Source organism: Polypterus senegalus, chromosome 7, assembly GCF_016835505.1.
Source record: "Polypterus senegalus isolate Bchr_013 chromosome 7, ASM1683550v1, whole genome shotgun sequence".
Lineage (NCBI taxonomy): Eukaryota > Metazoa > Chordata > Cladistia > Polypteriformes > Polypteridae > Polypterus > Polypterus senegalus.
In genome coordinates this window covers 21,729,270-21,756,314 of record NC_053160.1, presented here as the reverse complement: position 1 = coordinate 21,756,314, position 27,045 = coordinate 21,729,270, and the positions used below count along the sequence as shown (strand labels likewise).

The window sequence follows — 27,045 nt, the reverse complement described above, 5'->3', positions numbered from 1 at the left end:
TCTGGAAGACAAAAAGTCACAACAGATTCAGAAGACAAGTTTGAGTCAAGAGCTTGCATGATAGGCACCCCTAAGGAAAGCAGCTTCAAGCACAGTTTTAACAGTTATTGAAGTAAGCAAGTCTCACATTCTGTGCTTTAATTTCAAAGTACATTAAGACATTAAACTGCCTAAATTTCAATTAAAACTGGAAAAATGGGTTCTAAAACTTTTGACTATTTTAGTAATGGCTTTCCCACTGCCACTCAGCTTGTGAGTCTTATGGCTCAAAGCCTTATCTTTACAGTCAAAAGTGAGACTTTCTTATGTCGACCACTGTTAAGCTGTGCTTGAAGCTGTTATCCTGTATGTAGGCACTACTGATAATTTGAAACAGCAATTAGAAATCTCAAAATAAGATTTTTTTTTCATTCTTTCTTTTCCCAAACCCAGTTGTACATATCAGGGTTAATACCAACGGTCACCTGGGGAATTTAGTGTTGACTGCCTAGACTCAGTACTTGTGCGTTGCTCATAAAACTATTTTCAAAGACGGGTGTTTCACTTTTCTACAAGTGTGTTTAGTTATCATTGTACGTTGTATCTTTTTTTTTTTTTTTTTTAAATGACCTTCTCTTGTATCTTAAAGTTAAAAATATTTTAGTATTTGTCATCATTTTCGGTATAGTGTTGCTGTGAGACCTCTCCCCAACAGTTTGTTTTCAAAATCCATACACTGTATTACAGTAATTTGTTTCTTAGCTTTTTTGGGGGTTTCTTTTAATGTGCACAATTTGTAGCAAGAATAAGGTGTACTTTGATAAATTACTTGTTATATGAGTATTATCATGAAGTCCACTGAATTATATTTCCAATATTTACTACAGAATCCCCCGATATGGAGTCTCAGTCCTGTTTACTTCAACCCCTAAAGGAGAGTATTAGTGTCCTGTTTTGCTTTACTCGACGTGTACTTGACGACTGCCAGTTCCAGGCAGACATCCATCTTTGGCTACAAAAACTGGTAACCTTGTACATTTTTGCTATCTATAAATTATTTATTTTTGCTGGTTGAGTGCTGCCTCGGAAGATTTCGCAAATATCTTTAAATTACCAACGCTTAAAAATTTGGAAAAGTATAAAATCTGTTAATTTCAAAGGAAAATAAAAACAAAAACATTTAAGACCTGCTTTCAACAAAGTAACAACCTCCTAACATAAGGTATAAATTGTATAACTTTATCTTTCATTATAGTTACAGTAGAACTTTATTTGTCCTAAAGGGGAAACTTGGCTTTTTATAGAATGTGTGTAAATAAATAAATACATGCATACATAATATTATAACAAGTAAATATACACAAAAACTACTAAAAAGAAGAAAAACCTCTGATGCGTCAAAAAATAAAAAGAACAGTCAAAAGGGAAGTATTATATTACAGTGTATTGCAATTGGTATAAAGATGCCCCAACAGAATTTGTTTAGATACTTCTGCTGAATAATTTGTTGGCTAAAACTTTCTTAAAGCTAGTGTGTTAGACAGGGGGTATGCAACATAAAGGCTTAGGGTGTTGCCTTCATCCTCTCCACCTTTACTACCTCCAGTAGACTGACAGTGCACGCCATAACTGAGCCTGCTTTCTTAATCAACTAGTTAATACAGTGGGCCTTCCTTGATGTGATGATGCCAGCCCAGCACACCACAGCACAGAAAATTGCACTGCCTGTTGCAGAATTTTAGAACTTGTAAAGGGTGTTATGACCCATGTTAAAAGGGCTTAGTCTCCTAAGAAAGAGTCTCCTCTCTACTTTTTTTATATGGTATAATATAGATAGATAGATATAACTGTTTTGGTCCCCAGGGGGAAATTTGTAATAATATAATATAATCTTGTCTTTCAGTAGTTACTCTATTTGGCAACTGTAGAAGGATTGTACAAGATTGATATATACCAACATAAAAGTGGAACCAAGCAGGATTTTTAATTGATAGGTGCGATAGCTGAAATACTGTACTGAAATTCAAGCTTTGTAGTATCAAAATAGCAAAACCGGACTGAATTGTTTAATTTCACTATCGACTCTTTCTTGTGTCGTGCATATCTTCTTAATTTGAATCAAACACCTGCCCCTTGTGAACATTCTCTACATGTGCCTGATTTAATAGATATCTGATGTTTACAGATTCTATAAAATTTTAATACAACTGGGAAAAAAAGTTTGTAGAGAAGGATGACTTTACACATACAAATAAATGCAGTTTAAAGAAAACACATTTTAGCCTGTATACTGTATACATATATTTTGCGTATAGATTTATGTTTATGACATTATAGTTATGCAGCGATTTATAGTATTGACTTATTCCTGCAGAGGCATTTACTCATGTTGCATATTCTGTCATTATCTGCACTTTTCTCACCCTGTGCAGTGTTTAAGCCCTGTGCCTGATACTGTTACCATTATCTTGATTTAAGTATATGCTTATACAGTATTAAATTGTAAATTGTGTATTGATTAAAAATATTTGATTACAATTCTATAATACTGATAAGAGGCGTACACCCCACCATCCTGGATTATGGGTATTTGATTATGGATATGTAGACTGATATTTCTCCTAATAATAAGAATGTAACGTTTTTATCCATCATGAACACCTTTGAGTTCCAGTGATTAAAATTTGCTGCACTGATTTTTACATATCTATATAAATTATAGTTAGTTATTTAATTATCGTGTCCATAGAATTGTAGCTCAAACAGAAATATTTACTGTTGTTGGGAATTTGCAGATTTTTCCCCCTTCATTTGTAAATAGTGCTCGGTTCTTAGCTGTGCTTATTTCACAAGTCTTGATAATTTGAATTTGGTTTGTTTCAGGTGGCCATCTTACAATGCATTGGCTCAACGGGAGATCAGTTATTCCTTCTTAATCACATACTTCATTGTCCTTCAGGAATTGGAAAGTGGGCAGCACCTTTCCTTCAGGTCTGCTTTTGTTCAGTTTCATTTTAACCATCAGAGTATATGTAGTTGTTTATTATAATTTACAATCGAAATGGTGCTAGTTATTTATCTTATTATTTCTGCAAATGTGAGTGTGTTAACTTTTTTTAAGTTGCTTTCATGAGGTAGACATGAAGGATCCTCTACATTATATTTAAAAGATCAGATCATTCTGAATAGGTTTTTATTTAAATATTTGATAGTTAATATTATTGATATTGCTGCTGTTATTGTTATTATTGTATGTATTATTGTTCAGCCCTAATTACTAATTTAATTACATTTTTATTCGTAAGGCCTACTTATCTTAAAGAAGATTTAATGAGTGACTGTTTGTTTGTTTCTTTTTTCCATTCCCCTAGATAAAGGTTTTAAATAACTCATCTGGAGTTTACCATTTCATGCAGGCTCTGGCCATACTTATGTCTCCTGTGAAGTAAGTCATTTTGGGTACTACTTGTCAGCTTGTTTTGTCAAACAGATAATGATCTTTTTTACTGGAGTGATCTTGAAAGCAAATTCTTTACTTGTACTTTTTAAATGCTTCATTGCCAGATTTCTGTAAAACCCCTGCATCTGCGGGTGATACATTTTAAAACCTACTACGGGTACCTGAAATCATGGATCGCAGCGAAACCTATATATATGTTTTTTTTAAAGACATTACTAATATAAATAATAAATACATTGCACATTATTATACTTGTGCTCTCTCTCTCGTGAATGAACAAGGTTTTAATGTTTTAGCTTGGTGCTCAAGGGGTGGTGGAGTAATGAAAAATAACTTGTGTACCCACACAGTTTAGAAACCTTTTTTTTACACTCATTTCTTAAACAGTGTCTTAGTCTATTATGGGTTTAAGGTTTCTTTATTTAGTCATGTTTACACAAGAAAACATGAAATTTGCCTTCTCAGTTGCATCTAATAGCAGACAGAATGAAATAAAACGGTCAAATAGAAACAAGAAAGGATAAGGTAAAGCAGTTAGATAATGCACATTTACACCAAAAAAAAAAATGTTACAGGTTATATATCAAAATCTTAATCATTATCTATAATATTTCTTATTGAAAAGTCATATGGCACTAGGAAGAAAGGAGTTCCTGGAGCGATATGTGTGGGTTTTCAAAACGACTTTCCTTCCTGATTTACTGAACTTTAGTTCTACATGTAATGGATGACTGTCTTCAGTTGGGATGATTTCCAGTTTCTTTAACATTGCCCTCTGACACACACACGCTCGTCAAATCATCTACATCAGCCCCAATAACTTTAGTTGCATACTTTGTAATCTGCTGTAGCTTTTTTGAGTTTTGGTTTGTCAGACTATTAAACCAGGCAATGAAACTGAAAGTGATCACAGACTGGATCATACTGCGATAAAAGGACAACATGAGGTCCTTGTCTACTTTAAATAGTTTGAGTTCATGGAGGAGAAATAAGCGCTGGTTGCATTTAGAGAATATTTTTTTTGTATTTGTATTCCAGTTAAGATTGTCATCTAGGTAAGTTCCTAAGTATTTATATTCAGTCACTATTTCTACCTCCTCTCCCAGAACTACAATAGGTGAACATACAGATTTCTGTCTTTTAAAATCAAATATCATTTCTTTGATCTTTTTTACATTCAGAGTGAGAGAGTTTTTATTGCACCAGTTTACCATCCAGTCCACTTGATTTAGATGACTTTCATCCTCCCCAGATATACATCCTATGAGCATGGTGTCCTCTGTATACTTGATAATGGAGCAGTGGTCATTGTTCTGTCTCAGGTCACTTGTGTACAGAGTAAACAGTAATGGTGGTAAGACACACCCCTGCGGACTTCCTGTGTTTGAATGAATGACTATTGAAAAAGTGTCCTGAACTTTAACTGTCTGTGAAGGGTTTAAAAGAAAGTTCTGAATCCATAGTGTAATAAATGGGTTTACATTCATACTGTTCAATTTCCCAATCAGTATATGAGGCTGTATAGTATTGAACTCTGAAGAAAAATCCAAAAATAGTGCTCTGACATATGAACCAGGCTGATCAAGAAAGATGTAGATTTGATGTAAGATAACAAACAGAGCATCTTCCACACTTCTGTTTGCACAATAAGCAAATTGATTGTTGTCTTAAAAAGAGTTTGTCTCTGTCATTAAAATGTTTTCACCAAATGTTCAAAGCATTTCATTGGAATAGATGTAAGTGCCACTGGTCTGTAGTCATTTAAACAGCTTGGCCTAGAAACCTTAGATACAGGGGTAATGATTGATTGATCCACAGATTAGGTACAATACCACAGGTCAGAGACCAGTTAATAAGCAAATGAAAAACTGGAGAGAGCTGCTTAGAGCAAGACTTTAAGAGCCAACCTGATATGCCGTCTGGTCCCACTGCACTGTTTGATTTGGCCTGCCGCAAGCCTTTCTCCACTTCAGTTAAACTGAACCCCATCACAGCATAATTCCTGGTGTTTTTATAAAGCATCTCCTTTATTTCTATATTTTGGGTGCTGACATCACTTGTTTCAAATCTAGCAAAAAAAGTTATTCAGTTCATCTGCCAAAAGCTTGTGGTCTTTGTCAGCTGTAAAATTCACATTCTTTTTAGAGCCTAGTCCTGTAATTGTTTTTAGTCCCTTCCAGACCTGCTTGGGATTGTTATCATTAAACAACCTCTTGATTTTTTGCCCATATATCTTTCTATTTTGTTTAATTAACCTGTTAATCCTTTGCTGTAAAATTTGCATATCTTCTATCTTATTTTCTTGATGTGCATGTTGCTTTTCCAATAGTAATGCTTTAACCTCTTTAGTGATCTATGGCTTACTGTTTGGGTACAACTTGACAGTTTTTTCCTTAATGATCATAGACTCACAGAATTTCATATATTCGCTGACAGTTTAAGTGGCCTCATTCAGTGACTGTGAGGATGTCGGCACATCCCAATTTGTACTGTAGAAGCATTCCTGCAGTTCCTCTACACTGTCCTTGCACCAGTTTTGTGTTATTCGTATGGCTGTTTTTTTCTAGTTTCAGTTTCTGTTTGTACTTCGGGAGTAGGTGAACGACGACGTGGTCAGACGCACCCAGGGCTGCTCTGTAATGCAATATGTAGTCATCAGGGACGTTTCCATACCACTTGTCCAGAGTTTTGTCCCCTGTAGTGTTTATATTCACATACTGATGGTAATTTGGTAATACTGACTCCAGATTGCATAAATTAAAATCATCCATCACAAGTTTGAAAGAACCAGGGGCCTCATGCATAACACTGTGCGTAGAATTCGCACTATAACATGACGTAAGCACAAAAGCCGAAATGTGCTTACGCACAGAAAAATCCAGATGCAGGAATCTGTGCTTACTCCAACTTCCACCTTCTTCCGCTACATAAATCCCGGTCAGCATGAAAAGCAACGCACGTGCACTCGCCTGCTGTCCCGCCCCAATTCCCCCCAGAATTACGCCTCTTTGAATATGCAAATCAATATAAATAGCCCTTAAGCTCAGCGTTCTGTGAAAAGACAATGGGAAAAGCACGGGGGAAAATATAAGAATTTCAGCGAATACCAAGTGGAGGCAAAGGAAAAACATACTATTTGTTGATTTAAACAGTGGTATAATCAACAAAAGGAAGTTGATTGAGTGACATAGCGTGTCAGAGAAACTCAAAAGCTCAAGTTCACAAAGTCGCACAGTGCCAAAATAAAAAAGAAGTCACATATCAAACTCGCTGTGAAAAGGCGAGTTGTAGCCCACCATCTGTGAGTGTTATATGAACGCTTATTAGGGTACAGACAAAAAAAAAATAGGCACACGGTGGGGAAAAAGCACAAAATGTAAACTTTAATCTCGAAATTTCCACTTTAATCACGTAGTTTATTTTGTCATTTAAGTAAAGTATCATAAACTTCATCTTAAAATCATTTAATTTACTAGTTTCTCAAATCCCAAAGTAACTAAAGTGGCATGTTAAATGCTTTTTGTATTTGATCTTCCATGTGCTGTATGTGTGTGAATCACTACGTGTTTCCATTCTTTCTCTTTCTCCAACAGGACACAGAATCCTTTACATTCGTGATATTACAGCTCTCTGAATAATTAAAATACTGAGATGTATACGTGATATCATTTTCATGATGATTTAAATGAAAGCATGTTATTAAACATGGAAATATGATGGTGCAGTGATTGTTCATGTTTCACACAAGATGCTGCTGCGCCATGCGCGACCTTCAATGAAATAATTTATTGTAGCAGTACTGTCTCTTTCAAACGTACTAACTTCTAATTCCTGTCCATACTTTTCTTTCCCCAAATACCCAATTGCCACACAATCAACTCTAATAGGCATTAAGCCATCTGTAAGCTTACAACGACGATTCTTCAAAACTGTTAAGGAACATTGAAATATCTTCATAGTACGTGTTTAATTATTCTATCTGTTTGTCCTTCCAGTGTCGCGCCAGCCTCAGTAAATATACAGCGCGAGGCAGGAACAATACGTGAACTTGCTAGCGCTGCGGCACCGTGTCCTCACGTTTAATTATTAACGATACGGATTATTTAAATGAAGTTAAAGTTTTATCTATATAATATAATCAACATATTTTGCTGCATTTCATCTTAAAAATATTGTCATCATATGTAAATACGTACTTTATGAAGTGGTGCAAGTTGTGCAATATTTTAACTGTAGTGCATGTTTACAGTGGGGTAATTGTACTTATAAGTACAAACAGTTCTACAAGGAGCAATTGATTGAGTGCGTTTATAGTACTTAGGATGAAACTGTTTCTCAACCGCGAGGTCCGTACAGGAAAGACTTTGAAACGTTTTGCCGTGGCTGAGGCAGCGTGTGCTTGATGCTGTATACCGATAATTCTCTTTTTCGATTAGCTGCTGCTGTGACTCCCCACTCAGATACAGTGATATAAATACTCCGAGTGGTGCTGTGAGAGTAATATGGAAAAAGATGATCCACTGTGGCAACTCCTAACGGGATCAGCTGAAATATAATGTATATATAATGTGTATGTCAACCATCCATCCATTATCCACCACTTATCAGAGGTCGGGTCACGGGGGCAGCAGCCTAAGCTGGGAAGCCCAGACCTCCCTCTCCCCGGCCAGCTCCTCCGGGAGGACCCCGAGGCGTTCCCAGGCCAGCCGGAGATATAATCCCTCCAGCGTGTCCTGGGTCTGCCCCGTGGCCTTCTCCCAGTGGGGCATGCCTGAAACACCTCCCCAGGGAGGCGTCCAGGGGGCATCCTAACCAGATGCCCAAACCACCTCAACTGGCTCCTCTCAGTGCGGAGGAGCAGCGACTCTACTCCGAGTCTCTCTCGAATAACTGAACTCCTCACCCTATCTCTAAGGGAAAGTCCAGCCACCCCGTGAAGAAAACTCATTTTGGCCGATTGTATCCGCGATCTTGCTCTTTTGGTTACTACCTAAAGCTTGCGGCCATAGGTGAGGGTAGGAACGTAAATCGACAGCCTCGCCTTTTGACTTAACTCTCTCTTCACCATGATGGACCGTTGCAGAGCCCGCATTACTGCAGATGCCGCATTGATCCGTTTGTCAACCTCCCGCTCCATTCTTCCCTCACTTGTGAGCAAGACCCCGAGATACTTGAACTCCTCCACTTGAGGCAGTAATGTGTTCCAAACCCGGAGAGAGCATTCCACCCTTTTCCGGCTGAGAACCATGGCCTCAGATTTATAGGTGCTGACCCTCATCCCCGCCGCTTCACACTCGGCTGCGAACTGCTCCAGTGAGAGCTGGAGGTCACTGTCTGATGAAGCCAACAGGACCACATCATCCGCAAATAGCAGAGACGAGATTCTGAGCTAACCGAACCAGACCCCCTCCGCTCCTTGGCCGAGCCTAGAAATTCTGTCCATATAACATATGAACAGAATCTTTGACAAAGGGCAGCCCTGGCAGAGTCCAACCTCAACAGGAAATGAGTCTGACTTATTACTGGCAATGCGGACCAAGCTTCTGCTCCTCCTGTACAGGGACTGAGTGGCTCGTAACATTGAGCCTTGTACCCCGTACTCTTGGAGCACACCCCACAGGATGCTTCGAGGGACACGGTCAAATGCCTTCTCCAAATTCACAAAACACATGTGGACTGGTTGGGCAAACTCCCATGCCCTCTCCCGGATCCTGGCCAGGGTGTAGAGCGGGTCCAGTGTTCCATGGCCGGGACGGAATCCACATTGTTCCTCATGAATCCAAGTTTCGACCAAACTCTCTTCTCCAGCACACCTGAATAGACCTTACCAGGGAGGCTGAGGAGTGTGATCCCTCTATAGTTGGAGCACATCCTCTGGTCACCCTTCTTAAAAAGGGGGACCACTACCCCAGTTTGCCAATCCAGAGGCACTGCCTCCGATGTCCTTGCGATGTTGCAGAGACGTTTCAACTAGGACTGCCCCACAGCCTCTAGAGCCTTGAGGGACCCAGGGTGAACCTCGTCCGCCTCAGGGGCCCTGCCACCTTGGAGCTTTTTAACTACCTCAGCAACCTCGGCTCCTGTTATGGACGGGCCCCCTGAGTCTTCCAGCTCTGCTTCCTCTAAGGAAGACATGTTGGTGGTATTGAGAAGATCCTCAAAGTATTCCTTCCACCGGTCAATAACATCTGTAGTTGAAGTCAGCAGAGCCCTATCCTCACTGTACACAGTGTTGGTGGACCACCGCTTTCCCCTCCTGAGCCGCCCGACGGTTTGCCAGAACCTTCTCAGTGCTGACCGAAAGTCGTTTTCCATGGCTCCCCTGAACTCTTCCCTTGCCTGAGTTTTAGCCTCTGCAACAGCCGATGCTGCCACACGCTTGGCCCACCGGTACCCCTCAGCTGCCTCTGGAGTCTCACTGGTCAACCAGACCAGATACCCGATAGGACTCTTTCTTCAGCTTGATGGCCTCTCAAACCTTAGGTGTCCACCAACGGGTTTGTGGATTGCCACCACGAGAAGCACCGACAACCTTGCGGCCACAGCTCTGTTCTGCTGCTTCAACAATGGAGGCTTGGAACATGGCCCATTCAGACTCAATGTCCTTCGCCTCCCTCGGAATGAGATTGAAGTTCTGCCGGATATGGCAGTTAAAGATGTTTCTGACCGGTTCCTCCGCCAGACGTTCCCAGCAGACCCTCATTATACGTTTGGGTCTGCCTGGTCTGTATATGTGTATGTATTACTAATATTGCTTATTACTTGGCTATAATTTTCCTGTCTTCAATTTAGGCATTCATTTTACTGATTAAGGCTGCTGCATTGTATAGGGAGCGAGAGATAGTACAGTAAAATTATTTCTTAAATGTGATAATCAACAGGCAAGTTAGGTAGTCATTTTAAAGTTTAAACAATTAGAGTTTTTAAACTGTTTTTTGTATCATTCAAAGGAACCGTGATGACTTTATGTGTTACATGAAGCCTACCAAGTTAAAAAATGAGTCTGCTTCTAGTTTTGGAAAAGAATCGGGCAACTGGACCCTTGTGGATGAAGGAGGAGAGGAGGTTAGTAACAAAACAAATTATATTCCATGATAATTAAGTTGTGGTTGTTCAATTCAACAGTGATGTTGTAGTAATACTACCTTTTCTCCAGATACATTTGTATCACAAAAGGACACTAGAAAGAAATAGACTTCACAGTTTTATCCCTTTTAGGGAAAATAAATTAATTTATAGTTTTCATATGTCATCTTTAAAGAATGTGAACAGGGCTATTTAAAGAATTTGTAAGAAAAAAAAAGAAGAAATATCTGATTGATAAAGTGGGATTGAATTCTTGTGGCCTTTTCTGTAATGGGTTACCTGATACTGTGGGAAAGTTTAATTAGAAAGTTGTGGAAGTTTTATGAAATCTTGGACTTAAGATTAATTTGAACAAGAGTATATTTTCTGTAAATAACTTTGCTTGTCACAAAAATTTTGATCAGTTTCTCACATTTGACATACTTAGTAAACCATTTAAACACCATTTTTATTGTATTCCAATTTATATTAGCAAATTCTGCTTTAAAATTTGTAGCTATATATTTTGCCATGAAGGCCTTAAATTTAAACAGTGAATCGTTCAGTAATCTAAAACAGAGGAACGTAGCATGAAGTAACATCCTGTTATATTAGCGAGTTATAAATAAACTGTACATACTATAAGATTTATCAAAAGATAATTGCAATTGCCTGATTAGTCATAAAGAGGAAACCCTTCTAGATATTTCCAAATAATAATTTGGCTTAGCTTTTTTCTTCTACTTTCACCCAGTGTAATATTTACAAACATCATAAAATGGTTTTAAGATATCTTTAAATGAAATTGAGATATTTTAAAATGACGAATTACAGTTTAAATGAATTAGTCACATTTAATTAATTGTCAATTGCCCCAACTCAGTTAAAGATCATTAAAATAATTTAAAGATGTATATAAATAAACCGCAACTATTTTTAACAGATTTAAAGGAATTACACAATTCTTGTTGAACCTCCATGATATTGTTTCCCTGGAATAAATGTTTCTGCTCAACGAATGAAGTTCACAACATGGTAGCGATTTGCAGTGTGAAACACAACTGAACAAAAAAGAAATCAAAACAAAGTAAAAAATAAAATAGCCGCCTGATTAAGAGCAAAGCTAGTCTGAGTATGAAAGCACCTTATGAGTTTTTGACATCTTTCACATAAGGTGCGCAAGATTTAAAAAAGAGAGAGAAATGTGATGACTGCAGTTTGGTGCTTTGAGGAAATTTTGTGAAATGTTTGGAGTCTATCAATGATTTTTATTTATCTCAGTCATGTGGCCTGCCAATCGACGATAGATGTTTTCATCGACCATTGTTTCAGCCCTATTGCACATTTATTTATTTAATAAAGAGGAAGTGATTTAAAGATACCTGTAACTGATTTAAAAATATCTGTAAATTACTTTAAGAGTTTCCCTGCTGTCAAGCACTTGGATTTTCTAGATCATACAATGCCCAATAGTGTCCCACACACGTGAAATATTTAAGTGGGATTAAACAATTTGGAGTTTATAGATGGCAATCTGCTACAACTTAAATAAATAAATATTCAGTATTTACCCCTAAAGACACCAAAGAAGCTATAGATTTTTTTTTTAACCTTTAACTTTTTTTATTTTTTTGATCACTTAAAATGTCTATATAAATTAATGGAAAAATGGTTATTTCTAATACATTAATGCTATTCAGCTTTATTAACTCTGTTAGTCATGTATAAATAAACTGAAAGCATAAACAGTTCTCTCTGATTCTGTTATTTTTTAAGGATGAAGATCCAGAAACAAGTTGGATGCTGCTGGCAGAAGATGATCTTATTACTCTCTTCTGTCAGTTTCCATTTGATCAACTTTTCAAACATTTGCTAGGTATTGGTTCAAAAGGTAAATCTTTGTTACATTTCTCACTGTTAGTTATGTAAGGAAAAAATTACTTTTTCTTTCTAAATTGTTTATTCATTACATATCCTGGAAATCCTGGTAAAGTTTCACTTTGCCACCACTTTGGGTAGCAGGTCTTTTTTATACATACCTTAATCTTGTAATCTAGAAAGTGTTTCATTTTTATCATTTTCTTATACATGCATTGTTTATTAAAACGTAACACATTCAGTGTTAAAAGAAGTTGTATTGTTTTTCTCTTTAACAAATTCTGCTCGTTCTATAAAAAGATGTAAAAAGGAGACACGCCCCACTTTTGTGACTCCATTTAATTTGAAAGAATGCACTAAATTGCAACATGCAGTAATTTGCGGAGTCGTCTCTCCAGATGCTAGTTCAGAACAGAACTGAGAACAAAATGGTTAGTTCCTGGGTTATATAGTCACTCACGGTCCAAGAGGGCAGGCAACAGAAGTGACATCAGTGGTGGAGCGGTTGTCAGACTTTTGTTCTGCAGAGGGAAGAAGAGAGAGGGCATTAGTTGACAACCAAACACTGGTTCCATGAGTAATTACCATCACCAGAGCCCTTAAGCTGTCTCCCATGCACACACGTGACGGAGGATATCGGTTTCTAATACACAATATGTCTTCTCATCTTTCTTGGTTTTTATATATACCAGTAAAAGTTTTGTTTTTAAAGAATTTTTTTCTAACATTTATTCTCCGTTTTTAGAGAATGAAACATAAAAAATGTGTTCTTCCTTTTTGAATAGGTACTTACAAACCTAAGGCAACCTCAAGCCAAAAAATGATGAAAATCTTTGCTTTTGCTTCTAACCTTGTGGAATTATTGGCTGTTGGTCTAACCACATACAACAGGGCTCGGTATCGTCAGTTTGTCAAACGCATTGGCCACATGATCAGGTGACTATGCCTTTGTTTTGTTTATCCAAAACGTAAAATTTCACATTCATTTCTCACCATGTCTAGAATGTGTATGTTGGTTTCAGTGAAAAAGTTTACACATTGTGAAACTAAGGAGCTTGACTCCTTCCAATTAAAGATAAAATTGTTAAGCCCATATAACACTAGGCACTACCACCACACAGTGCTTCTGTAACAGATGCATTTCTGCTAGCAAAAGTAGAGCCTTATTATATTGGATATGAAGCAACCACAAAACTGTGGGTAGAGGGGCATGCTTATTTGTTCTTTTATTTGGCTCTTTTTCAGTTTGCAATCAATAGTTATTTATGTCTATTGTGTTTATCTGTGTGCTTTATGCTGTAGAGGGCAGTTAAAAATTGTGGTCACAGGATCCTGACTCAACTGTGACAGATGGATAAATTGTAATCTTACTTGAGAAACAAGCTTACAAATATCTCTTCTCTATTGATCCATGTGAGCATACATACAATCCGTGGCAAACTCTCTTCTTTTACTTGGTTTACAAATACAGAAAGCTTCTGTGGTGTGTATTTTTCACAGGTGATGTTGGTTTGTAAGCAGTATGTTTCTTTCAGGTTTATTTTGACAGATTAAGAATATCAGAGTTTAAATGTTTAAAAGATCATCCAGCTTCTTGAGAGCTTGTTGCAAAAGAAATATCTTGGATGCAAATTACTTTTTCATAAATAAGCATTTACATATTGCTGTATGTTCCATCCTCCATCCTCTTCCGCTTATCCAAGGTCGGGTCGCGGGGGTAGCAGCTTAAGCAGAGAGGCCCAGACTTCCCTCTCCCCGGCCACTTCTTCCAGCTCTTCCGGGAGAATCCCAAGGCGTTCCTAGGCCAGCCAGGAGACATAGTCCCTCCAGCGTGTCCTGGGTCTTCCCCGGGGCCTCCTCCTGGTTGGACGTGCCCGGAACACCTCACCAGGGAGGCATCCGGGAGGCATCCTGATCAGATGCCCGAGCCACCTCATCTGACTCCTCTCGATGCGGAGGAGCAGCGGCTCTACTCTGAGCCCCTCCCGGATGACTGCGCTCCTCACCCTATCCTTAAGGGAAAGCCCAGACACCCTGCGAAGGAAACTCATTTCAGCCGCTTGTATTCGCGATCTCGTTCTTTCGTTACTACCCATAGCTCATGACCATAGGTGAGGGTAGGAACGTAGATCGACTGGTAAATTGAGAGCTTTGCCTTATGGTTCAGCTCTTTTTTCACCACGATAGACCGATGCAGAGCCCGCATCACTGTGGACGCTGCACCGATCCGCCTGTCAATCTCACGATCCATTCTTCCCTCACTCGTGAACAAGACCCCGAGATACTTGAACTCCTCCACTTGGGGCAGGATCTCTCCCCCAACCCTGAGAGGGCACTCCACCCTTTTCCAGCTGAGGACCATGGTCTCGGATTTGGAGGTGCTGATTCTCATCCCAGCCGCTTCACACTCAGCTGCGAACCGCTCCAGAGAGAGCTGAAGATCACGGCCTGATGAAGCAAACAGGACAACATCATCTGCAAAAAGCAGTGACCCAATCCTGAGTCCACCAAACCGGACCCCTTTAACACCCTGGCTGCGCCTAGAAATTATGTCCATAAAAGTTATGAACAGAATCGGTGACAAAGGGCAGCCCTGGAGTCCAACTCTCACTGGAAACGGGCTCGACTTACTGCCGGCAATGCGGACCAAATATCTGACACTGGTTGTACAGGGACCGAACAGCTCTTATCAGGGGGTCTGGTACCCCATACTCCCGGAGCACCGCCCACAGGATTCCCCAAGGGACACGGTCGAATGCCTTTTCCAAGTCCACAAAGCACATGTAGACTGGTTGGGCAAACTCCCATGCACCCTCCAGGATCCTGCTAAGGGTGTAGAGCTGGTCCACTGTTCCGCGACCCGGACGAAAACCACACTGTTCCTACTGAATCCGAGGTTCGACTATCCGACGGACCCTCCTCTCCAGAACCCCCGAATAGACTTTTCCAGGGAGGCTGAGGAGTGTGATCCCTCTGTAGTTGGAACACACCCTCCGGTCCCCTTTTTAAAGAGGGGATCACCACCCCGGTCTGCCAATCCAGAGGCACTGTCCCCGAAGTCCATGCGATGTTGCAGAGACGTGTCAACCAAGACAGTCCTACAACATCCAGAGCCTTAAGGAACTCCGGGCGTATCTCATCCACCCCCGGGTCCCTGCCACCAAGGAGTTTTTTGTCCACCTCGGTGACTTCAGTCCCAGAGATGGGAGAGCCCACCTCAGAGTCCCCAGGCTCTGCTTCCTCATTGGAAGGCATGTTAGTGGGATTGAGGAGGCCTTCGAAGTACTCCCCTCACCGACCCACAACATCCCAAATCGAGGTGTATGTTGCTGAACAATATATTAAATTAGAGCCGTTATTTAGCGCGTCTACATGTGCTTCAATAACCGGATTATTCACAGAAACAAGATTTCTAAAATGCCATGTAAACCCTTATTGCAGTTAGAGAAATCAGGTTATTGGCCTCTGATAAATCTGACTTAATAGAGGTAGATTTCTCCATGAATAACTGGGTGGCTGATCACATTTTTCCTTCACCTGGTTGAAATAATCTGTCTCAATATTTCAGAAATTGGTAAATTTCTGAGCTGAAGGTGCAGTGCTAAACTCTGGAGCACAATCTCAACAGCAGCATGATAACACATTAAAAGTAATGTGCATTATTAAGTTTAATTACTTTTTAAAGGATGTGTAACCTAGCACAACACTTATCTTTATTGAAGTAAAAATACCTGCATTGTTATTATTCCAGCAGCAGTGGATGCAAGGCAAAAAACTATATGGACCACAGCCAAGCAGAAAAGAGTTTTCTACATACAATCCAGTAACAAAAACCAATAAACAAAGCCTCAGTTTGATTAAACACTAAACAAATTTATAAAACTCAAGAAAATTTTTACAGACATCATGCTTGTTTTCAAATTCACAATATCCAATGATAACTCTTAACTAATTTTTTTGCGCAGTTTAGTAACGTTAGAGCATTTTGCCAAAGGAGACCTCCAGAAGATTTCTTGTGCGTGTAAATACGGATTATTAAGAAACCAAGTTTCTGCTTTAACCTGATTATGTGTGTGCAAGTAAATACATTGATTGAGCAAACTGCACATATGTAATTTGACAATAGAAATCTTACATCAATTTTTTGTCTTTACATAGTCTGAGTAATTCATTTTTTTTTCCTTCTTTTTCTTTCAGAATGACATTATGTTATGTGAGTGACCACTGGGCCCAGTATGTTAATGGTGTTGACATTTGCAAAACAATGCTGGAAGTCCAGTCCTTCTCCATGGAAAAGCTACAAGTGGAATTTGATGAGCTTTTTCTTAAGGCTGTATTACATGTATTGAAGGCAAAAAGGTAATTAAAATGAAAATGTCAAAAGCTACCAAAAATATTTGGAAATAAAGTTACCTGATTTGAAATATAATGCCAGCAGTCTTGTCCGGTGCCTTGTTTTCAAATCCTTTACCCCATTATTACCCCAATATATATCAAAATGATTAGCTAAAACTATGGTGTGAGCAGAGTATGCAAAGTTTCAGCGATTTCATTTGGTGAGCAAGACTGAAGATGATACAACAATCAGGATCTGCATTGGTTAATAAATGGGAGAATATAGTATATTTAAATTTTGGATAAATACAACAGCACAGTAAATATAAAATAATAAATTACAAGTGAATGTAGTACATTAAGTAGCAACAAGTCAGTTGTTAAGAAAGGTTTAAAAAAATAAATAAAAATTGGTGACACAATGATAGTGCTGTAGCCTCACCACAAGGAAACTGGTGCAATTATAAATGGCTAAGAGTCTACATGTGCTGTGTGATAGGTGGTGCCTTTTCTAGAGTCCAGCAGCTCCCAATAATGAGGATAAGTGAATCAAAAAAGAGCCTGATGGAAAATACCTCATACATCCAAGCTGCAGTTTCAAATGTGAAATTGGGTAGCTAGGTACAAGCATCTACTAACAATATTTACCATTTCATTAGTCAATTTAACTTTTTTTTATGCTGCTTGTTCCTTTGGCGCAGATTAAATGTGATTGTTGTATTCTCTGAGCTTCATTTGCTTTGTTTGTATTATTGTGAAATAATGAACAACATCAACCTAATATTTTTAGCCTTTATTTCCCTTCAAAAACGCCACCAAAAGCTGACTAAATGATTAGCAAAGAAGATTATAATGTTAACAGCCCACACTTGCATTTAAGTGTACTTGTAGATAAGTACAATATTTTGAAAATCCATATTACAAAAAAAAAAAAAAAACAATTACCTTTCTGAAACTTTGAATGCTATGGCTGCTTTACTTTATTCAGCTGGTAAGTTAGGATCCTTCTGCTGTTTCCACAGCACACAAAAAATTTGTAATTGCTCATACGCTATGGTGTTGCATCTTTATTTATTTGGCTAAGCTTAACCTCCACCTTCAGAAACCCATACCGTTTCCATGGTGGTGGAGAACTGCATTTCCACTCTGGAGGTACTGGCTATAGGTCAAAAGTTACTGAAACTATTGCTATACATCATATGCAGTCATTTAATTAACTTTGTCTGGGCTTTTGCCAGTCAGTCATAGTGAAATTGGAATGTTTCCAAGAAAGGTCTGAAGTTACTCTTACGATGCATATAGAAAAATAGGAAGAATATGGGGAGGTGGAGTTGGGTAGTCACTGAGAAGTGGAATGTCCAATATGAAACAGAGTTGTTTTGCATTTAGTTTATAGGTACTGTGTTGTTCTAGAAAATAATAAATGTTTTGTTATAATTTAATTTTTTTGTTATTTTTGAACAGACTTGGTATTTGGCTTTTCATGTCAGAAATGCCATATGGAACTCTGTCAAGTGAGATGCTGTGGAAAATATTTTACATAATGCAATGCACAGAGAATGACAACTTGGAAAGGCTAAGCACAAACCTGAATCCTTGTGATTGCATCCACAGACTGAAAGGTAACTCCTTGTTTACTTTGAAAAATGCAATCAGTGCAAACATTATCATTTAATCGTTACTTTGAGATGATCGTATAGTAAGTATATTTGGACTATGGTGGCCATACATTCATCTCTTTATATCAGATTGCCTTAAACTTTGACATTCTACTCTTGTACATCAAGTTGTTTTAAATAATGAAGAACAATGCATGTACTGCACAAAATTATTAGTATTGTAGTGTTTCTCCCATTTCAGAGTTACACTTGTATAAACCTGGATAACCAGTGCTTTTTGTTTATTTCTGGTGCTAGTTGAGAATTGCCAAGATAAGCACATTTAACTGGGGAAGAGGTCATTTTAAGATTACATATCTCTGATATATGTTAAACATTGCAGAATAACATAACATTCTCAAACCTGTGTAATTTAGTGTTGGGCTTTAACTTCCCACCACCCATCTTAGAAACAATTGGCTCAAGTAGGAAAAAAGTATTGAACAGGACCCTCTCATACACACATCCACACTCACACAGAGCCAGTTTCTGTATGACAAATAACCTAACCATTGCATCTGTGGGCATTTAGGACAAAAGCCCACTAAGATACAGCTTGGGATTCAAGCCCATGGTATGTAAATATATAAAATTTAATTATATGAAACTTCAGCTTCATCATTGCCTATGTGGATTCATGTTATGCATATCTGTGCATGCTTGCAGTAGTATGCCGCGTGATGCACTAACAGCCTAACAATAGATAACTTCCATCTTCTCATGCCTCTGGATTAGAGCTTCAGGAAATGCATAGCTGGATGGATAATACCAATGTTTTTAAAAGTTTCAAAACCAGTTCATTTTCATCCTTTGTGCATATAGCAAAGTATTTACATATAAATTGTCATTCAATGTTTGTAAACATGTCCAAAAAGTGTTTATTATGTTTATACATTTAGGAGAATCCCATGTTAATATCCAGAAAAGGAGCACAAGTAGCAGAATATTGTCCCATTTGCAATGGGTAAAAGCAAGGCATGACTGGATGACATTAGGTCATAAATTTATCCACAAACATATGCAGTTATTCACACTTGACCAGCTTTTATATTTTTCATTCAACCTTATAACATATATTTTTTGTACTGTATATGAGCAGTAAGCCACAGGTCCTGCACTTAGACTTCACAAAGCAAAGAATCAAATCTGGATGCAAGCTGATCTGTAAAATTCCAGTTTTCATTAATTGCAAACTGTAAAACAACTTATTTAAACTGTTTGAGATTAATGCTAGATTTAAACTCTAGCGTTAAAATTGAATCTACACTTAGCAAACTGTTTAGTGGATACCGCACTATTATGTCTAACAGATTCTGTGATCAAACTAACAGAATACCAAATGATCATTGACTCACTGTCTACGTTTGGTGGGCAATAGTGATATTTATCCCCATAGGCATTATATTACAAGGTATGAATATAGATATACTCTACTTTAATATTGCATTTTCTTTTGTTAAAAGAACTAGTTACTTGTTTACTTGATTAGGACAGGACAGTAGCCCATTGGCTAGTGCTGCGGCCTCACTGTACCTGGTGCCTGCTCTCATATCCTATCTCTGTCACTGTCTGCGTGAAGCTTGTACATTTGTGTGAGTTTTCCTCCAAGTGCACTGGTTTCCTTTCCATCCCAAAGACCTACAGGGCAAGTCTATTGGCGAGTCTGACTTACTCATGCATCAGTCAGTGTAGGCATATTCTGTATATATGATGATTGCCTTGTGAAGAACTGGTTATATAGATTTCATTCCTACCTTGCTGTTGATGCTGTATGGCTAGACTACGTTATATTAATTCATTCCATAAGTCAGTGAATAGCTTAGAATTCTACTGATTTAATTTTATTATAATTTGTTCAGTTTATTTGTTAGATGCTAGTTTTAACAGTGCTGTTTAATTCCAAAAAGATTGTAGAATCAAGTAAATAATCACTTTAAGAAATGGCACTAGGAAACTGCAGGTAGTTTTGTGTCCTTCACTTTGTCATTAAAAGAGGAATTCATTAGTATATTATCATTTACTTTTGTTGTTCTTTTCATGAACATCAAGTGCTCTAACAGACAACTTTCCTTTCACTTACCATTTCAAGTTCAGCTTTTAGTTTCTTATGAAACCTATCTAATAATAAAAGCCAACACAGTTTAAATAGCTTAGCCCAGTTACTGAAAAAAAATATTAAAATAGAATATTTCATAAACATGGTAGTATATAAGTGATACCAGTACCTAAGAATTGTTAATTTTGATTAGGAAATGTCTGATTATAATAATAATAACAATAATACATTTTCATTTAAAGGGCAGCAAAGCTCCAACTATAAAATTGGTTTGTTTATTTTTAGATCCAGAGGAGCAGAGCAAGTTTCAGTGTTGCCTGTCAGAAATGAATAGTTCAGATGGAATTTGTCTCCTTACCACCTTTGCTCACATGGCTCAGCCAAAGCGAACTAGTGCAGATCCTGAGTTTGTCAGAACCATTGTACTTCAGATTTATGAGGTAAATTTTAAATTTGGGGATAATTAAAAAGATATTTCTTTATGATTGTTGAAAAATGATATTGTTACATTCTAAATCATTATGAATTATCAAAATTTCTAACTTTTTTTGGTGGAAAGGTCAGTGAGCCTTGATTTAGGTTATAAGCAATCTTCCTGGCCTTTTTATCATTAAAATAAGTTAATATAAAAGCAACATCTAATTTGGAAATGGATTTTAGCAAAGCCAACTGAAAACATAAGACTCAGAACTGAATTTGTAATGATTATGTCTAAAATGTTTAATAAAATACTTTAAAAACACATTTTTGTGCAAATTTTATTGCTTTAAAAATGTTTTTTGAGAACTACCACATTTATTTTTAGAAATGAAAATTATTTTAACTATGTATTAATTAGTTAATTAATTAATTCTAGAAATTATATGTTTTGTTGGCAAAACACTAAAACCATTACAGATAGAAAATAAAAACCAAGATTTTGCTATTATAAGCAGTGATAATGTATCAGATTAATCAACTGAGAAGCCAATAAAATAAGTATGAGTAGCAACACGGAATGTTTTTCCACATTTTATTAATTAAAACTTGACAATGAAACCACCTGTGTAGTAGCTGCAGAAAATACAGATATAATTAACAGGATGTATCAAATTTTATATATCAATTATAAAATAATTACAGTTTCAGAAATGGTTAATTCAGCACTAACGTAATGCCTCTTCTACATTTGCACTTGTGATACATTTGTACAATAGGCCCCTTATACTGAATATTTGTACTTTGTTTAACTGTATTTGTATTGTCTTTTTAGGTATGTTATGTGAGTCTCTCCACAAGAGAAACCTTTTCTAAGGTTGGAAAGGAGCTGCTTGCAGCAATAGCAATTGCTCATCCACACATCATCTCGGTATTGCTGGAGCAAGTTTCTAAAACAATAGAAAAAGTAGGCATGGTAAGTTGAATTTCTTTATTTTGTAGATAAATAATTCGCATAAATCTATATAATACATTTATGATTATGATTACATGTTTGTGTTTACATTTCAAATGAAATATCCGGATTTCATGTATAAAACTATGTATACAGAAATAATTTAAAGGAGGAAAACAAACTAAAGGCTGCCTAAATTGCAAGTTGTTACATTGTCAATAAAATTGAAATTTAAGACAAAAGCATTTATCAAAAATTAAACGCGCTGAAGGGCTTTGCCTGCTGTCCTCATATGCAGCAGCAATAGCATCTTTTAAATATATACAGACCATACATATATGAGGGGTACCCAAAGATTTCATGTATTGGTCAATAACATGGGAGCTGGGTGCAGTTCTTGAATATGCCACTAGGTATCATGTGCCTACAAGTAGGGTAATCAGTCTGCTGAGCTGACCGAGGGTGTTATTTCTGGCTTTTATTGTACAGTTGTGCAGGTGTTTTTTAGTGATTTTTTTTTTTTTCCCTTCTCCATGTCACCGTAGTGCAGTGGTAATTGTTTTCTTCAACACTGACAACTTGTTCTTATACAGTTTGTTCCTTATGTACAGACTTTTAATCAGTGACATTACCTGCTGTGGTGTCTACGGGAAAGCATCTGAGGAAAAATAAAAAAGAGTCTGAAACAATGGCACACGCAAATTTACATATTGCACCATGTAAACACACCTGTGCACACCACATTGTCAAAGAGTTTATGAACGAAACTAATATGCTCTTCACCCTCAACTGCACCTGACCCACCACCAGATCTCACTCCCTGTGACTTCTTTTTGTTCCTGAAAATCAAATTGAGACTGAAAAAGGTTTGCTGCAATGGAAGAAACTCTGTGCCTTTATTAAATCCCTAATGTTACCAGTGGGTTGAGGTTTCTAATTAAAAAATATGCAGATAAGGTCTGTCGGCACAAAGTTGTCCACATAATTTAACTGAATCCCGTTATGACATTTGCTTATACAACCAGATCTTGTAAGGAATCTCTAAAAAGTTTCAACAATCAAGACAGCCTTCTAACTTTTCTTCTGCTTCTTTAGTCCAACACTGAACTACTTTTATTGCTAAATGTCTTGTAAGCTGGCTGCAGAATTACCGACAGGTGACCTGATAGTGAAGTGTAGCAGTGATCTAGAAAATTGGCACCCCTCATGGGGCAGGTGACAGGATGATAATATTTAGGGTAAATATTCCTTAGATTTGAAATGTTTGAAGTTGTGCATACCTAAAAGGAGGAATTGTTTCTTAGGTGGGGATTGTACCTTGCCTTGATTAGTCAAGCTAAAAGTTTATTGAATTGACTGTGCATTTTACATATGTTTGTGACCTAAAAGGGTCTCTTTATCTGATTACTTGCAAAAAGCCTACTGCAATAACAAATGATTTATTTTGGGGGTTTTAGAAATAAAATTCTTTTTCATAAACATTTTCATTATTGATAAACTGTAGCAAGTAAACATCAGGAGTTTTCTCTAATATCAAATGTTTAATCATGGAATAAAGTTGATACTTCCTTATTTTATAGAATAGCAAAAGAATTAATGGACGTGATGATTACTGTTTATTCCAATGTGTGCTAAAAGAAATATAACGTATCCTCTTTTCTTTCCATAGGTGTCACTATACTTGTTTAAGGATCTACCTCTTTATCTTTGGACACCAGCTGCAAGTGAAATTGCTTTGATTCGCCAGTGGCTGCTTGACTATAATCTTTCTGCTGTTGAGAATAAGTTGGCTTGCATAATATTAGAAGGTCTTAACTGGGGAGTTAATGAACAGGTACACATTATAACTAAAATTGTTGTCATGTTAATACTATGTGATAGGCTACCACATGTGATCAGTGAATTAATACTATGTACACAGTGAAGGGAAGTCTGTTAGCAACTGAAATACTCTTTAGGAGGGCATTTTTTTTATTCTGGAAAACATTTCACCAATCCTGTGACATTCTGTAACATGGAAAGAACACCATCATTTAGTAGTATTCAGTCTTTGGTGTTTTTCACACCTTCAGCCTGAGAAATTCATTTGCCAACTTAATATTGACCTTAAATTCTCATTTTAAGTAAGTGTCTAATGATTCTAAAATTAATATTCTCATGTATTAAACATAATAGGTTTGTGAAAGGGTTTTCCCTATTGTGTATTTTTGTGAGAAATATAAGGAATTGTTTCACGCTCAGGTTAAATTTCTAGGATTAAAATATAAGTACATGTTTTAATAGCATAATAAAACATATTTATTTAGTTTTCTTCCTTAACAGCACTTTTTTTCTTACTTAGACCATCTGCTTGCCTTCCCCCTTCAGGGCATTTCTGCAATAATCGCTTTTATTCTCAAACAGTTTATGAAAAAGCATATATATTTGAACACAATTCACATTTCATTTTAGGAATCTAAGATAGAATTTGCTCATCCCATATTAAGTGTAAATAAAGCTGGGCACAAGGAATGATACTGTTAGACCTGCAATGCTTTTTTTTTTTAAATTAGGAACACCAAGGTTCAGATTTCTTGTTTGCTAAACTATCCACTTTTCCTAATAGTGCACAAGGAGTGTTTCTGTTTTGATATATTAATTTGTGATAGTAGAGTAAGTGAGCTTGGTAAATATTTATTTATTTCAATATCAGTACATTTTTGATTTTATTTTCCCCAAACCTGCATTTTAGCTGTTGTCCCATCTGTGCTCAAGTTTACAGATTTCAACTTTAAAAGAGTGTGTACTGTCCTTGAACAATTCTGAGTTTCTTTTTTTTCTGGCTATTTTTGTTTTGAGAGGAGCTACTTTATAGTGGTTACAATTATTTAACTTTGTATCCATATTTTTCTCAAAGAAAATGTTACCGTTATGCTTAAACTGGTGGCACATTACCTGACTTATAGGGAATGTTGCACTTGAAAACTGCAGTTACTGATTTAGCCACCTTATGCTTGCAAATTGCACAATTCTGTGACAGCTTTACAGCACAAATTGATATTTTCAAAATGTAATAATTTCTTTTTCTGACAGCCAACATGCTGCCTGATAGAGACAGTTCTGTATCAATGCTCTCCTGGTATGGCGAGTTCAGCCACAATTTCTGCTCCTTTTTTTCTTTTTACAATTCTGTCATTGTCTCTTGTTTTATATACATCAAACAGACAAGTCTCTTCTGTTTGCAAGGTCCATAAAACACATTCCTTACTCCTCTTGCTACATTATATGCATTGTGTTTCTAGGCTGAGCAGTCACTGGTTGTCAGTTGTGTGACATGCACACATACACACAGGCTGCCCCTAAGACTTAAAGGGCAAGTCATAGACGGTTTACACTGAGTTACTGGGTGTGACTGACCATGTGACTGGTGGTTACAGGTGTATGTTGTGAGTGCCTCTAGCTCGCTAAGATTATATAGATGAAGTCTGAGACTGGAAAATGCTTGAAAAGTCATTTAATGTGACAGGGTTTTAGTTTTAAAGGAGTTTGCATTGAGTTCTCAACGAAAGCTTCAAATTGTTTTCAAACATAGAATTTGCTTTGTTCTAATTTTTAACTATACCTTCATTGACAAAAGCTGGGTCAGGTTAAATGCATTTCAGTGGTGATCTGAGTTTTATTTCAGTCTAGTAATACTTACATTTTTAATATCAACACAGCAAGAGTTGAATTGAATTAACACATACAGTACCTGGGAGTCTGTTTGACCCTATTCAGTTGTATAAAAAGTCACATTTATATGAGAAACACTCATTATGAAAATTTAATCTGTCTTAACTTTGAAGCTACTCACTTATAAAGAAAGGTGTATTTTTCTGTAAATTAAAACATTATATTTGTTTTTTAAAATTCTTATTGAAACTGTGACACTTTGATTTCTTTGTACTTTTTAGACTGGTGATTTAGTTTTAGATCCTTTGCTTCATTCTGAGGTTGCCTTACTAGTGGTGGAAGCTTACCAGAAGTTCCTAACTGATAAACCCTACAGTGGCATTATTTCAGAAAGCATAAAACAGGTAGTCTTTGATAAAATTCCTTTTTCACCATAAATATTTTGCAATTGTTAGTGTTTATACCTTTTTATTATTTTGTATTGACAATTAAGTTTTGTATACAGAATTTCTTAGTATACTAAAAATCCAAATTGTTTTAGAGCTACTGTTACAAATACTTCTGGTTAATTAAAACTGTTTAATACATCCACTCAAATTTTTCCTGTTTTATTTTAGGTTTCCTACCTAGCCAGTGTGGTCCAACTGAGTCAAAATCCTGAAACATCTTTTAACCAGTGGGCATGGGATCTTGTGCTGAGATTGAAGCTGCATTCAAATGATCGTTGGCCCCAGAATGTTTGGTCCCCAATTCCTTCTATTTCAGCTGTACCGGAGATTGCAGAAGCACCCTCTTTTCATCCTTTACTTAAAGCAGTGAAGGCTAGAATTCCTATTGGTTGTTACCTTGCTTTAAACATGACATCACTTGGGCACAGGTAAGCACATCTAAATATTCCAAATATTGTTTATCATATTTATAAAGGTGAAAAAAGTTATTGACATCTTATTTAGTTTTGACTGTCATTTAATTTAACTAGGTTCATTTTTTATTAGCATTTGTTGATTTGTATATGTAAGTAATAATTTCACTATATTTTGTTCATGTAACAGTAATGATCCTTATATGTATGTAATATTTGCATGTGTTATACTTATATTAGACTTGACTTGTGATAAAAATGTCCCAGTATCTGTATGATAAATACTGAAATGCTAAATCATTTAAAAATGTTCAAGTAAATGATGAATCTATCCACTCTTTTATCAATAAATCAATTAATCTACCAACTAATTTTCATCAAATAAATTACGTAGACATTTGAATGTAAGCTGCATTTAAATACTTTTATATGTAGAATTTAAAAATGTGAGGATATGAAAAAACAAATCTAAAATAACTCCCAGGAGAGAAACAAGACAGCACTGTTAACCATAAAACATTTAATTTCAAAAAGCCTAAAAGTTATTAAAAAAAAAAAAATAAAAAATTGATAATACAGTTAACACAATTGTCAGCAGTACAACTTGAAAGAAGACCAAATAATTAGGCTTTTAGGCTCTTTTAGACTTAAGTGTTAAAATTGATTTATTCTAATATTCATTTTACACGCGTTTTGTAGAAATCCATCTTAGATTGAGATAGATGCTAT

General features: G+C 36.7%; 1 protein-coding gene across 1 annotated transcript in view; it reads left to right on the top strand.

The window, feature by feature from the left end:
- Nucleotides 1-27,045, top strand: part of epg5 (ectopic P-granules autophagy protein 5 homolog (C. elegans)) — a 115,296-nt gene that overhangs the window by 26,981 nt on the left and 61,270 nt on the right. Inside the window, exons 5-17 of the mRNA XM_039758345.1 lie at nucleotides 867-1,003; nucleotides 2,863-2,970; nucleotides 3,351-3,424; nucleotides 10,390-10,504; nucleotides 12,281-12,395; nucleotides 13,168-13,318; nucleotides 16,580-16,741; nucleotides 18,182-18,339; nucleotides 20,717-20,871; nucleotides 21,684-21,824; nucleotides 23,473-23,637; nucleotides 25,736-25,858; nucleotides 26,072-26,331. Coding sequence (XP_039614279.1) covers nucleotides 867-1,003; nucleotides 2,863-2,970; nucleotides 3,351-3,424; nucleotides 10,390-10,504; nucleotides 12,281-12,395; nucleotides 13,168-13,318; nucleotides 16,580-16,741; nucleotides 18,182-18,339; nucleotides 20,717-20,871; nucleotides 21,684-21,824; nucleotides 23,473-23,637; nucleotides 25,736-25,858; nucleotides 26,072-26,331 — 1,864 coding nt within the window. The remainder of the gene's footprint in view (nucleotides 1-866; nucleotides 1,004-2,862; nucleotides 2,971-3,350; nucleotides 3,425-10,389; nucleotides 10,505-12,280; nucleotides 12,396-13,167; nucleotides 13,319-16,579; nucleotides 16,742-18,181; nucleotides 18,340-20,716; nucleotides 20,872-21,683; nucleotides 21,825-23,472; nucleotides 23,638-25,735; nucleotides 25,859-26,071; nucleotides 26,332-27,045) is intronic.